The sequence below is a fragment of the Panthera pardus genome, unplaced genomic scaffold (genome assembly GCF_024362965.1).
Source record: "Panthera pardus isolate Hobbes unplaced genomic scaffold, ASM2436296v1 HiC_scaffold_15, whole genome shotgun sequence".
In the NCBI taxonomy this organism is placed as follows: Eukaryota; Metazoa; Chordata; class Mammalia; order Carnivora; family Felidae; genus Panthera; species Panthera pardus.
This window is the reverse complement of record NW_026526710.1, coordinates 13122780-13135419: the sequence shown is the minus strand read 5'-3', so window position 1 is coordinate 13135419 and position 12640 is coordinate 13122780. Positions and strand designations below refer to the sequence as shown.

At 47.6% G+C, this 12640-nt stretch overlaps 1 protein-coding gene across 1 annotated transcript in view; it reads right to left on the bottom strand.

Annotated features, from left to right (window-relative positions):
• Positions 1 to 12640, bottom strand: part of MYO1H (myosin IH) — a 45310-nt gene that overhangs the window by 10759 nt on the left and 21911 nt on the right. The window contains exons 15-19 of the mRNA XM_019467182.2: positions 11078 to 11124; positions 8312 to 8392; positions 7558 to 7663; positions 6680 to 6797; positions 2684 to 2797 (exon numbers count right to left, since the gene is read on the bottom strand). Coding sequence (XP_019322727.2) covers positions 2684 to 2797; positions 6680 to 6797; positions 7558 to 7663; positions 8312 to 8392; positions 11078 to 11124 — 466 coding nt within the window. The remainder of the gene's footprint in view (positions 1 to 2683; positions 2798 to 6679; positions 6798 to 7557; positions 7664 to 8311; positions 8393 to 11077; positions 11125 to 12640) is intronic.

Sequence of the window (12640 nt, the reverse complement as noted above, 5' to 3'; positions counted from 1 at the left end):
GACGCTCAACCAACTGAGCCACCCAGGCGCCCCAGGTTTTATCTTTTTAAAAAATGTTTATTTGAGAGAGAGTGTGTGCACGCACAAGTGGGGGAGGGGCCGAGAGGGACAGAGAGGATCCCAAGTAGGTTCCACACTGTCAGTGCAGAGCCTGATATGGGGCTCAATCCCAAGAACCGTGAGATCATGGCCTGAGCCGAAATCAAGAATCGGATGCTTAACCAACTGAGCCACCCAGGTGCCCCCAGTCTCAGTTTAAAAGAAGACCCCCTTGGGGCACCTGGGTGGCTCAATTTGTTAAGCGTCTGACTTCGGCGCAGGTCATGATCTCATAGTTTGTGAGTTTGAGCCCCACGTCAGGCTCTGTGCTGACAGCTCTGAGCCTGGAGCCTGCTTCGGATTCTGTGTCTCCCTCTCTCTCTCTCTCTCTCTCTCTCTCTCTCTCTCTGTCCCTCCCCCGCTCATGTTCTCTCAAAAAGTAAATGTTAAAAAAAAAAAAAAAAAAGGAAATCCCCTCCACCAGCAAAGATAAATTATCAATATGCATCACTTTCTACCTGCCCTACGCACCCTGTGAGGGCAACTTACCACCTATGACCTCTTTAGTCCGCCTCCCTTGGGCTGTGTGAAGCTCCATTCCCCTCAGGCATCAGGCTTAGAAATGTGGTTAATAGTTGAAGCAGGTCCCAGGACAGAAGTGTAAGGATGGAGAGGGACCAGGTGTCCAGACGGCTGTCTATATGTGAGTGGGAGTTAGGAGTTGACAGGCAAAGCCCCCGATAGATTCGAAGGCAGAGATCCCTGGAGCTGGATTCTCTGTGGCCTGGGAATGCCCGTCTATACCCTTGGGCACCGCTCCCTACCACCAAATTCACCCTGACCAAAAGGACTTATAGGACAAACTAAACTCTTCGCGGTTCGCCCCACAGAGTTCTGCCTCAAACGCTTCCAATGTGTACAAAAGTTCTCCTGCTCACGGACAACTACAGTGAGTAGTTGTACAGTAATGTACTCGGAGTTCTAGAACACCACCTTCTGGGATGCCCGAGGAGCTTTGGCATCACAGAAGTCCTAATATCCCCTCTGAGAGGTCCTGCGTGCATGTGATCAATAACAAGACCAAACAAACTCATCTTGCAGGCAAAGACGTTCAACCCAGCCCTGAGTGAGGTATAGAACACAGGGTTCCTTTCCAACTTAATCTCCTCCCGTAGGCAGTGCTAGAGCCCTTCCAACCACTTGGAGCTTGTGATGTTGTGACTCTTAATAATAAATACATATTTGGGGATGCCTGGCGGGCTCAGCCAGTTAAGCATCGGTTGAGTGTCCGACTCTTAACCACAGTTCCTGAGATCGAGCCCCGTGTTGCTCTCTGCACTGGCAGGGCAGAGCCTGCTTGGGATTCTCTCTCCCCCTCCCTGCCCCTCCCCCTGCGCGTACTCTCTCAAAATAAACAAACATTCAAAAAATAGATGTATTTGGTCTTTGTCCTGTTCCAGTATCACGGCTCCCCAAATCCTTGTAATTAGAGCAACAGGGGCCTCTTCTTGTTATATTTGGACTCTGTTCCTGAAATGGTTTCAAAGGGATAAGAGTGAAACGGGTGTCTCACTAGTCATTAACAGATCCCTTTCGACCACACCACACCCGAGTTTCTGCTAAGGAAGTGATGTGTGCAAAGCCCCCTAGATAAGCTAAGGATGGGAGCCGGCTGCCAGGGAAACCAATCTTGAGATGAGAGGCTGAGGACTTTCAGCCCCGCCTCGAGGTAGGGGAGGGGGGCTGGGGGTTGAACTGATGACTTTGTCAATCGTGCCCATGTAATGAAGCCTCCATAACCGCTCCCCCGTGCCCTCCGCCAAAAAAAGACGTGGCTTGATGTTCTGAGTGTACCTGGAGAGGGCATGGAAGTTCCAGGCTTCTTCCCCAGACCCCGCCCTATGTATCTCTTCCATCTGGCTGTTCTTGAGTTCTATTTTTTTGTAATAAGCCGGCAATCCAGTAAGAAAAATGTTTTAGTTTTTCTTTAATTTTTATTTTTGAGAGAGAGAGAGAGAGAGAGCGAGCATCTGTGCAAGCGGAGGAGAGGCAGAGAGAGGGGAACAGAAGTTCTGAAGCAGGTTCTTCACTGACAGCAGCGAGCCTGATGCGGGGCTCGAACTCCTGAACCGCAAGACCATGTCCTGAGCTGATGGCTCCACCGACCGAGCCACTCAGGGACCCAAGTAAAATTTTTTTCTGAGTTTTCTGAGCCACTCTAGCCAATCGATTGAACCCAAAGAGGGGGTCCTGGGAACCTCCAATAGCTAGCCAGTCAGTGGTCAGAAGCACAGGTGACCAGTGGGACTTGTGACTGGCATCTGAAGTGGGGGGCGGGGTAGACAGTCTGGCGACGCTGAGTCCTTAACTTGGGCATTGGACACTACCTAGGTAGACAGTGTCAGAACTGAGCTCAACTGTGGACACTCAGCTGCTTTCAGAAACGTCGTGCAATATTCTGCGTGAGCAAAGCAAGGTGAGCAGGTACACACAGTGTTTTCTTCACGGAGCTGCATCTAACTTGAGTGGATGGAGGTATCCGCTTGTACGTCTACGTAAATTCCTTTAAAAATTCATCTCCAGGCTCTAGACGCATACGGGTCAATGCACAAAGCTTTTCAACGGGGATTTCTTGGCCACTTACCTCCCTAACTTGTACTCCTCGGGCGTGTAGCCGATGTACTGGATCAGCCGTTCTACGCCCTCTGCTGGAGGCCCGTGCCAGTGTGGCCAGGTGTCTGGGCACAAGGACTTGTACCTGGGGAGAGGAGAGGCCCTTCCAGAAAGCCTTCGGACCTTCCACTCACCTCCCCCACCCCCACTCCCCTCCAGAGCTCAGGATGTGCTCCGCTGTGGTATGTCAGCGACTCAGCACAATCTAGCAGACTCATCATACCAACTTCCTTGAATTCAATAACACACACTTGGCAAGAAACATAAAAGGGAGAAACGGTCTCAACGGGGTGGGTTGGGTCTGTCTTCATAGAACAAAGACATCGTCAGACACCCCACCCAAGAAACTCCATTCCACTCCTAAGTACACACGCAGAGACATGAAAACATACGTCCACACACAAGCTCATACATGAACGTTCACGGTGTCATCACTCATCATAGACAAAAGGTAGACACAACCCAAACGTCCGTCTGCCGATGAATGAATAGATAAATGAACGTGGGCCAGCACAGGAAGAAAAGGTACCGTGCTTGGTAAGTGACGAGGGATTTCTCAAGGGTAATTTTGGACGTAATATTGATTTAAGAACCTGATTTCAGCACACAGTACAACTCCCTTCTATATGTGGTCACCATAGACAGAACCATGGTTGTCTGAAACATAATGAAATAAGAGAACGCAGAATTCCAAGTGCCCGTGGACCAAGGGTAGAAACTATATCCGGGACCGCCCTGGCTGGGTTTGAGTCCAGCTCAGGAGCCGGGCAAGTCACTTCACCTCCTCACCCTGTGCAACACGAACAATAACAAGCCCTTCTCGTGGGACCGTCACAAGGCTGAAGGGAGATAATCTGTGGAGAGCACTGGACACAGTCCGAGACTTCAAAACAATGTTAGCTACGTTACTCCTACTATGCTTCTTGCCCTTAATAATGTTACATGTTTCCTACTATTTCAAAATCACATTTTCCACTGTTTTTTAAAATCCGTTAATGTTTATATTTGAGAGAGACACAGCGTGTGATCAGGGGAGGGGCAGAGAGAGGGGGAGACCCAGAATCCGAAACAGGATCCAGGTTCTGAGCTGTCAGCACAGAGCCCGACACGGGGCTCGAACCCACGGACTGCAAGATCATGACTTGAGTCGAAGCCGGATGCTTAACCAACTGAGCCACCCAGGACCCCACATTTTACTCTGTTAAAAATGGGTTTATTTTCCAGGAACTATACTTTATGAGCAAGTCCATGAAGGGCAATGGACTGAATGTTTGTGTCGTCTCCTTACTCCTAAATTCTCATGCTGAAATCCTAACCCACGATGTGATGGCTTTAGGAGGTGGGGTCTTTGGGAGGTGATGAGGTCATGAGGGAGCCTCCATGAAAGGGATGAGTGTCCCCATAACAGAGGCCTCCAGAGATCTCCCTCACCCTCTTTCCCCCACGCGAGGATATGAGAGAATGGCGGACTTCATGCAACCCAGAAGACAGTCCTCACTGGAACATGACCACGCTGCTATCTCGAGCTCAGATTTCCAGCCTCCCAAACTGTGAGAAATAAATTTCTGTTGTTTGTAAACCACCCAGTCCCCGGTACTTTGTTTTAGCCGCCTGAATTAAGACAGGCACTGAGTGTCATGTGTTCTTCCCTGGTTACCTTTCCCGGTCTAGTCACGTGCACACAAAGGCACAGGGGCACGCCAACCCCAGGGAACACAGTACAGCCCCAGGCCCTGCTCCCGGCTGTCCAGGCCACGCCCATCACTAGCACACGTCATCAAAGTTGTCCAAACATGGGCTAGACAGACACGGCGGGGAATGAGGAGATGCCTTAAACACTGGCAGGGAGAGAGACTAGTACGTTCCATCTGTGTAAGTTCCACTAGTAAATTTCAAATGTGAGATATAATAGCTTCCTGATCAAGGGAAGTAAGGCCAGGCAGGGTGCACACATATGATCATCTTTAGCCCCTCCCTGAGCCCACTGACCTGCAGCCATGCCAGCCTCCTGGCTGGTCCTCCAGCCCACCCAGTTCCCACCTCCAGGCTCTTCTCCCTGGATCACTGTCCCCAAATACCTTCATGGCTCCCTCCCTCCACTTGGAAAGGCCCTCCCAGACCACCTTACCTAAAGAGGTAAAGCCTTCCACCTTTCGACCCTGCTCCTCTTTCCCCTCCCCAGATTCATTTCCCTTCAAAGACATATCCCCACTTGACCGCCTATATCCTCATTATAGCTAGTGGGCTCCCCCACTAGGAAGTAAACCCCATGCTGCAGTGGGGTCTGTGCTGTCCTGCAGTTACCCAGCACCAAGGACAGCGCTGGCACACAGCAGGTGCTCAGTAGTATTTACAGAAAGAGTGAAGGAGCCTCAGGTGATAACAAAATAGAAAAAGAAGATGTGTGAAGTGCAAAAAAATGCAAAAAAAAAAATGGGAACGTCAAACGCGCATGTGTTTGGGGGGTAGGGTGGGCGGTGGCTGCTGATTCTGGCCATCTCTACCCCAAGTTAGACTCAGAAAAAAATGGATATGTGAAAATGATGAATGAAATACAAGTAGCTGATGAGCAAACACAAAGCAAACAGTCTGGTAGTTCCTCAAACAAATAAACATTGAATTATCATACAACCTAGTAATCTACTCATAGGTATACCCCCTCCCAAATAAAAATACATGTCCACATAAAAACCTATGCATGTATGTTCCTAACAGTATTATTCATAATAGCCCCGAGCAGAAACAATCCAAATGCCCATCAACTGATAATGCATAAATAGAATGTGGCCTGTCTATCCACACAATGGAGCATGATTCAGCCCTCAAAAGGAATGAAAATATACACTACAACAGGGATGAACCTTGAAAACACGATGCCAAGTGACAGAAACCAGTCACAAAAGGCCACATACTGTATGATTTCATGCATATGAAATGTTCAGAATGGGGAAATCTAGAGAGACAAGCAGTAGGTTAGTGACTGCTTCGGGCTGGAGTGGGGGTGGTAAGGAGATAAGGGGGTTACAGCTAAAGGGTGTCAGCAGGTATATAAATCATTAACAGAACAGTAAGGAAAGAGATTATTACTTAATAAATGCATATAAGCAGATATTACTTATCAAGGCATGAGGCTCATGGGAGAAAAATAAACATGATCTTTGGTAGAGAAAGATCTGAGATCACTAAATCAGGGGCTAAAAATTAGAGCTGCTAGAAAACGCTCAAGTTTCAAAGGGCAGGATCTGGATGTAAGTTGCAAAATGCGAGAAATCTGATGAAAAATGTAAGCTCGTGCACAAGGCTTTTATACAGTTGAAGCTCAAAAGCAGCTTAGTATCAGGTTAAAATATAAAGTTGCCAATATTCAACCATGGCGACCCACAAAAATAACAATTTTATTCTGCTTCCCTTGAGTGTGTGAGAATGTGGTTTTTTGTTTTTTTTTTTTTTTTTTTTTGGTAGGACAAATTCACACATAGCCCCCCACCAATGAAGTGTTGGTGCACAAGCAATTTGAGTGGCGGTGGTGGTGGGATTATATCATTAAATCCTTATGAACTTATGTTCACACCACTACACCTCCTTCTCTTGATAGCCCATGAGGCCGAGAGGATCGCTTCCAGACTGAAGGCTAAACTAGCACCTACAATCACCATGGGAAGGGTCTTCCCCAACTAAGTACAGACTCAAGTGGTGCACTGCCCACTCTGCCCCCTGGGTGGCAGGTCTGTGCGTTAACCTGTGTTTCCTGGACTCCAAGAAGTTACAGGCTTAACGTCAGGAAGGGAAGGAGGTACAGTGAATCAGTTTCCTATTCTGCAAAATGTTAGTGCTCATCACAGTCAAGTCTACAGCAATTAACCAAATGGAGTTGCCCGGGGCCTGGCCTTTTATTCAGCAACGCACCCTGAGAGTCCTCACACAGTAGGCATTTGTACCAGCTTCAACTCAACAAAACCAACTTTACCTTTGCAAGAAATGTTCATATTTCCGCCGGTGTGCAAAGCCAGCCCGTCTCACCCGCAGGTGCTCCATCAGCCCCAGGTACTTGATCTGATGCCTTATGAGCAAGTCATCAAACTTGCCTTTGGAAACACAGAAGGGAGAGTGACAGTAAAGGATTCCATGGCTCCGTTTCAACCAAGACAGATCACAGGCTGCAAGCTGACCATCTGTGGGCTGGGTCTGGCCACGGACATATTTTGTCAGGTCCTAACTCTGTTGTTTTATTTTAATGGGGGAATTTACAGCAAAAATTGGATTTCTGGCTTCTCTTAAAAAAAAAAAAAAAGATATCCGGCCATGCTGGGCTAGAGTCCCACGTGGCAATAACTAGCTGGAAGGTAATAGGGCTGCTCCTTTAGACAGCATGTGCCCTTTGCAGTTCGCCACAGTCCCCTCCACTCCCTATTGCCTTACATCCTGCTTCACTCACGTGCTCTTCCTGCCTGCCTTCTGTAAGCCTCTGACTATACAACTGTGTTACCGACCATGGCATGAGCGTGGAAGATACCCAAGTCCCAGACCATTTGGAAAACTGTTCGCTGGCTGGAGAGAAGCAACACTGCTTCCCCCCACCTCTGACATCTGCCTGGCTCAGCTGTGCTGCTCCTGAAACTGGCCAGGCTCTGAGCAATGGTCACACAAGACCACCAAAAAAACTCCTCTCCCTCCTTATTCGTTTACCTTCTATTATTTAAAAATGAAAATAAATCATGTATGGAGAGCAAGGAGCAAGCCTGTGGGGTTTTTGTTTTTTTGTTAGGATTTTAACCCACTGCCACCTTGGCTTTCCTCCCAGCCTTATTTCCCTGAGTTCAGTGTTCAGAACGATTCATGACTCACTGGGTTCTTTCCTCTCATTGGGCTTGATGCAACGGATGTATGAAGGTTCCTTAGAGATGAGGATTTCCAGAAGGCTGCTCAGGCTGTTTTTAAACTGAGTCCCCACCTTGAGAAAGAGAGAGAGAGGATGAACTAAGTAGATATTGCAGCTCCAAGTAAATACAGAGAAGATTGGCCAGCCCTTTAGGTCCCAATTCCTGACATATTATCCTCCCCATTACCATTCTGCCCACTAGGAGAAGGTTCTGAATGTCCTGGCCCGAGAAGTACAGGCTCAGACTGGTCAAGCAGAAGCCGGACAAGCACCTGTCCAGAATTCTTCCTTCACTTAGCAAATATGTGATGAGCGCCTTGTAAGAGCCAGTATCGCCATTGAGACCATCACCCCATGCTCTCTTACTTCCTTGTTACCAAGCTTCCTTTATGACACACTGTTTTAAGTTCTTTCTTTCTTTGATGGTATTTTCCCATATTTTCTTTCACTAGATTATAAGCCCCATGAGAAGAGAGATCTTGTCCACTTTGTCAGCGTTAACTCCTGTGCCCCCTCTACACAGTAGGCACTGAGTGCAAATAAGCACACTGGTTGCTACACTTGGAAAGTATATATTTAGTAGAACGTGTTAGCAACATTTCCAGAAAAAGGAAGGACAGCTTAAAATGTATAGGTAACTGGGGGTAACTGTGCCCTCTGGCTGATTTTTGCTACCTTTCTAATTCTGCATGAGCATTTTTTCCCCACCTCCCCACTCACCGTTGGTGGCCTTCTTCGGTTTTCTAACTCAGCCACCAGGAAGCATTCCTTAAGGATGCGATTTTTGGAACTGCAGAGCACCTGCAAGTAAAAGAAACGAGTTCCACGTTCAGTGTTTCGGAAATCACTAAGGGGCCTTCAGGAGAGCTTGCATAAGTGTGCACAAGGTCCCAGAGCCACTTACTTCCGGAGCACTTGAAGAAGTGGGGAAAAGACATAGTCAAACACGGAAGGAAATGTTTAAATCTTCATTTTATGGTATTTTTTAAGTTTACTTATTGATTTTTGAGAGAAAGAGAGAGACAGACAGAGAATGGAGGGGGGTGGGGGCAGAGAGAGAAGGAGACACAGAATCTGAAGGAGGCTCCAGGCTCTGAGCTGTCAGCACAGAGTCCAATGCGGGGCTTGAACCCACGAACGTCAAGGTCATGACCTGAGCCGAAGTCAGACGCTTAACCGACGGAGCCCCCTGTGCCCCCCAACGTTTCTTTAAGTTTAAAAAAAATTGTTTAATACACTCTAATTCTGCATTTACAACAGCAGGAAAGAGCAATTTGCATACAGGAGAGAGCAAATTGAAATGACCCATTTTGAAGCCAAAACAAAGTGCAAGGAGCCTCAGCCCTGGCTGATCAAGTGAGAGACTTGGAGATTTTTCCATGGGAAGCCCCCTCCGTGGGTGGGTTTGTGAGGGGCAGGGGCATGGCACACAGAGGCCAGTGTGTCAAATCGTCAGGAGACGATTATTACGTTCCCTGTGTCGGCCCGGCCCTTCCACTCCTGTGTCATTCACCGCGACTCTGAGAGGGAGGCCCCACCAGACCCACCTCACCAGATGGGGAGGTCTGCCCGAGACCCCCAGTTGGGAAGGGGTGGGGCTGACAATGACCCAGGGAGCACCTGCCTGGAGCAGAGATCCAAAGTTAGGAATTGCTTCTCTACCCTGAACCCCAGAGGTGGGGACAAGAGGACCTAGAAGTGACAGAGAAAGACCAGGGAGGGCAGAAGACATCCCTGAAATGACTGGTTTGTGCGTCCACTCTGAAAATGCCTCCCTAACGGTTAAGCTCTTTGTAGACCAAGCTACTTAAGTAAAATCCCATTTTTATAAAACAGTAGACTGTTTCCATGCAAAGCAAGGCTCTACAACACCCAAGGTTTTTCTGATCAGTGAGGTACATGGAGGGAGACTGGGACTTGCAGCAGCAGCCCTAGGGGCTAATCTCAGCCCCACCTCACCGTGTGACCTTGAACAAGTTGAGATTTCTCTGGGTCCGTCTCCTCATCCTCTGTTTGTGCTACCCTGCTATATTCCCGCTGCACCAGAACAAAAATCTCTACTCCTCCTTGGGCACTTCATCCTGATGGGCTCAGTCCCCGCTCCTAACATTATACTCGTCACTGAACACACACTGAACTCATCTGGGCCTCAGGGCCTTTGCACATGCTGGTCCCCCCACCCTGGAGAAACCCCATTTTTTTCCAGTCAACAGCTCGAAGTCACCTCCAGAGGGGTGCTTTCTTTGATCTCTTAAACTAAATTTAAAATGTCCCTCTCAGGGCACCTGGGTGGCTCGATCAGTTAAGCATCTGACTCTTGATTTCGGCTCAGGTCATGATCTCACAGTTTGTCAATTCAAGCCCCTGTGTCAGGCTCTGCATCAGTGCTGAGCCTGCTTGGGATTCTCCCTCTCCCTCTCTCTGCTCATCCCCCATTCAGGCTCTGTCTCTCTCAAAATAAACAAACTTTAAAAAAGAAAATGTCCCTCTCGATCATATTTCCTTATTTTCTTCATAGCACTTCTCACTGATGGATAACTTATCGTGTGCAGTTGACCTTTGAACAATACGGATTTGAACCATGTGGATCCACTTACATGTAGTTTTTGTTTTAACAGTAACATTACTATAAATGTATTTTAAGATTTTCTTTTTTTTTTAATACGATTTATTGTTTAGTTGGCTAACATACAGAGTATACAGTGTGCTCTTGGTTTGGGGGCCTCAAGTTTGTTCTCTGTATTTAAGAATCTCTGTAAGATTTTCTTACTAACATTTTCTTTTCTCTAGCTTACCTCCTTTTAAGAATGCAGCATATATGATACACGTAACAGACAAAATATATGTGAATCGGCTGTTCATGCATCAGTAAGGTTTCCGGTCAACGGCAGGCTGTTAGCAGTTAAGTTGTGGGAAGTCAAAAGTCATACATGGATTTTTAAAATTATTTATTTTTGAGAAACAGAGAGAACATGGCAGGGGCAGAGAGAGAGGAAGAAAGAGAGAGAGAATCCCAAGCAGACTCCGCACAGGCGGCACGGAGCCCGATGCAAGGCTCGAGCTCGTGAACTATGAGGTCATGACCTGGGCCGAGGTCAGATGCTTAGCCAACTGAGCCACCCAGGTGCCCAGTTATAGGTGGATGTTTGACTGCACGGAGGATTGGCGGGATCTTGTTGTTCAGGGGTCAATGTATATATTTATCCTCGGCCACTCCCCACCCCCACGGTAAGCCTCGTGAGAGCAAGGACCGCCCCGAGCGGGTACAGAGTTCTGGCACACAGCAGGGGCAACATACACACTTGAATAGGCACGTTGGATCAAGGGCACATCGTACAGATGACCTCAAATATCTGTTCCGGCCATGAAGGTCTATCGTAAAGGACTGCAGAGAGAAATCCAGGAGGCCCAATCTAGCCCCAAATCCGGGTCATGGGTGATATCTAATAACCATCAGAAACACACACGGTTAAACTTCACACTTACTTCTTTCAGATGTCTGTAGAGGAGATCATTGTTCTTTTCCAAGAAACCTGTAAAACGTTGAAACTTTTTTTGAGTCAATGGCTTTGCCTAAAAATGCATTTCCATCCCAAGTGATCGCAAAAGGAAACCCTGCAAATAATCTCCTAGGATCAGGTCGGAGCTTCCCAGCCTTGGCACTGCTCACATTCGGGGCTGAAAAGACTTTGTTGTGGGGTCCATCTTGCGAATCACAGAATGTTTAACAGCATCCCTGACCTCTACCCATGCGATGTCAGTGTCACCTTCTCTAGCTGCAAGAGTCAAATTGTCTCTAGTCATGGCCAGATGTTCCTGGAGGAGTTAGCTCGCCCTTGGTTGAGAATGAGGTCCTCAGAGTTGAATCTATGGCATACACGCCGTACTCTAAACTCCCACTTAGCTCTCACAAGAAGGTAGAGATTTTACGCGAAGCACTGTAGATATGTCCTAGTCCCGTAGCATAGAACTACGTATAAACGGAATGATGTCAGAACAAGGAAGGGGGTGCTGAATTTCAAGAGGGGCCAGGCGAAGCCAGGTGAGAAAATCATCCCACCACTTAGCAAAGCCAAGCTGAAGCCCCAGGACTCGAGGCACCCAACAGTGTCTTCATACAAAGGGAAACTCGCCATTTCCAATGTTAAAACTTGGTTTGTTCAGTGCTCGCTTAAAACCTTATCGGTTACTAATAATTGCGTTCGTAACTAAATGACGTTATACAATCAAAACCAACTAAAAAAAGGCGTCTGAGACCTAACCTTTTCAGAAGACTATTTGGAGTCACCAAGACTGGCATCCTTATTGTGGCAAAACAGACATAACATAAAATGTAGCATTTTAGCTATTGTTACGTGTTCAGGGGTATTAAGCACGGCCACATTGCTGTGTAACCGGCACCACCAGTCGTCTCCAAAATGCTTCACCTTCTCAAACTGAAACTCTGACCCCGTTAAATGCTAACGTAACCACCACTTTCTGCCTCTAGGAATTTGGCTCCTCTTCTAATTTGACTACGCCTTATAATGGGAATGATGCAGGGTTTTGTCCTTTTGTAACTGGCTTATTTCACTTGGCGTAAGGTTTTCTTCTTAGAAAAACTTTTTAAACGTTTATTGTTGAGAGAGAGAGAGAGAGAGAGAGAGAGAGAGAGAACAAGCAGGGGAGGCACAGACAGAGAAGGAGACAGAGGATTTGAAGTGGGCTGTGCAGTGACAGCGGAGAGCCCTACTCAGGGGCTCGAACCCACGAACCACGAGGTCATGACCTGAGCCAAAGTTGGACCCTCAACCCACTGAGCCGCCCAGGTGCCCCCAAACTAATTTCTGATAGAACTTTTAACTTAGCAATGTCACTTTTGGGAATTTATGCTACGTATCTAACATGCACAGATTGGCCAAGTGAAATATGCAAGGGGGTCAACGACAGCAGGGTTTACAAGAAACAAAACTGGAAACAAGCTGTGTCCATCAAACAGATCAAAGGACACGGCCCTAGAGGGAGTGCCTGTAGCCTCTCAAAAGAAACGTGGTGCAATCTGTTGGCTGC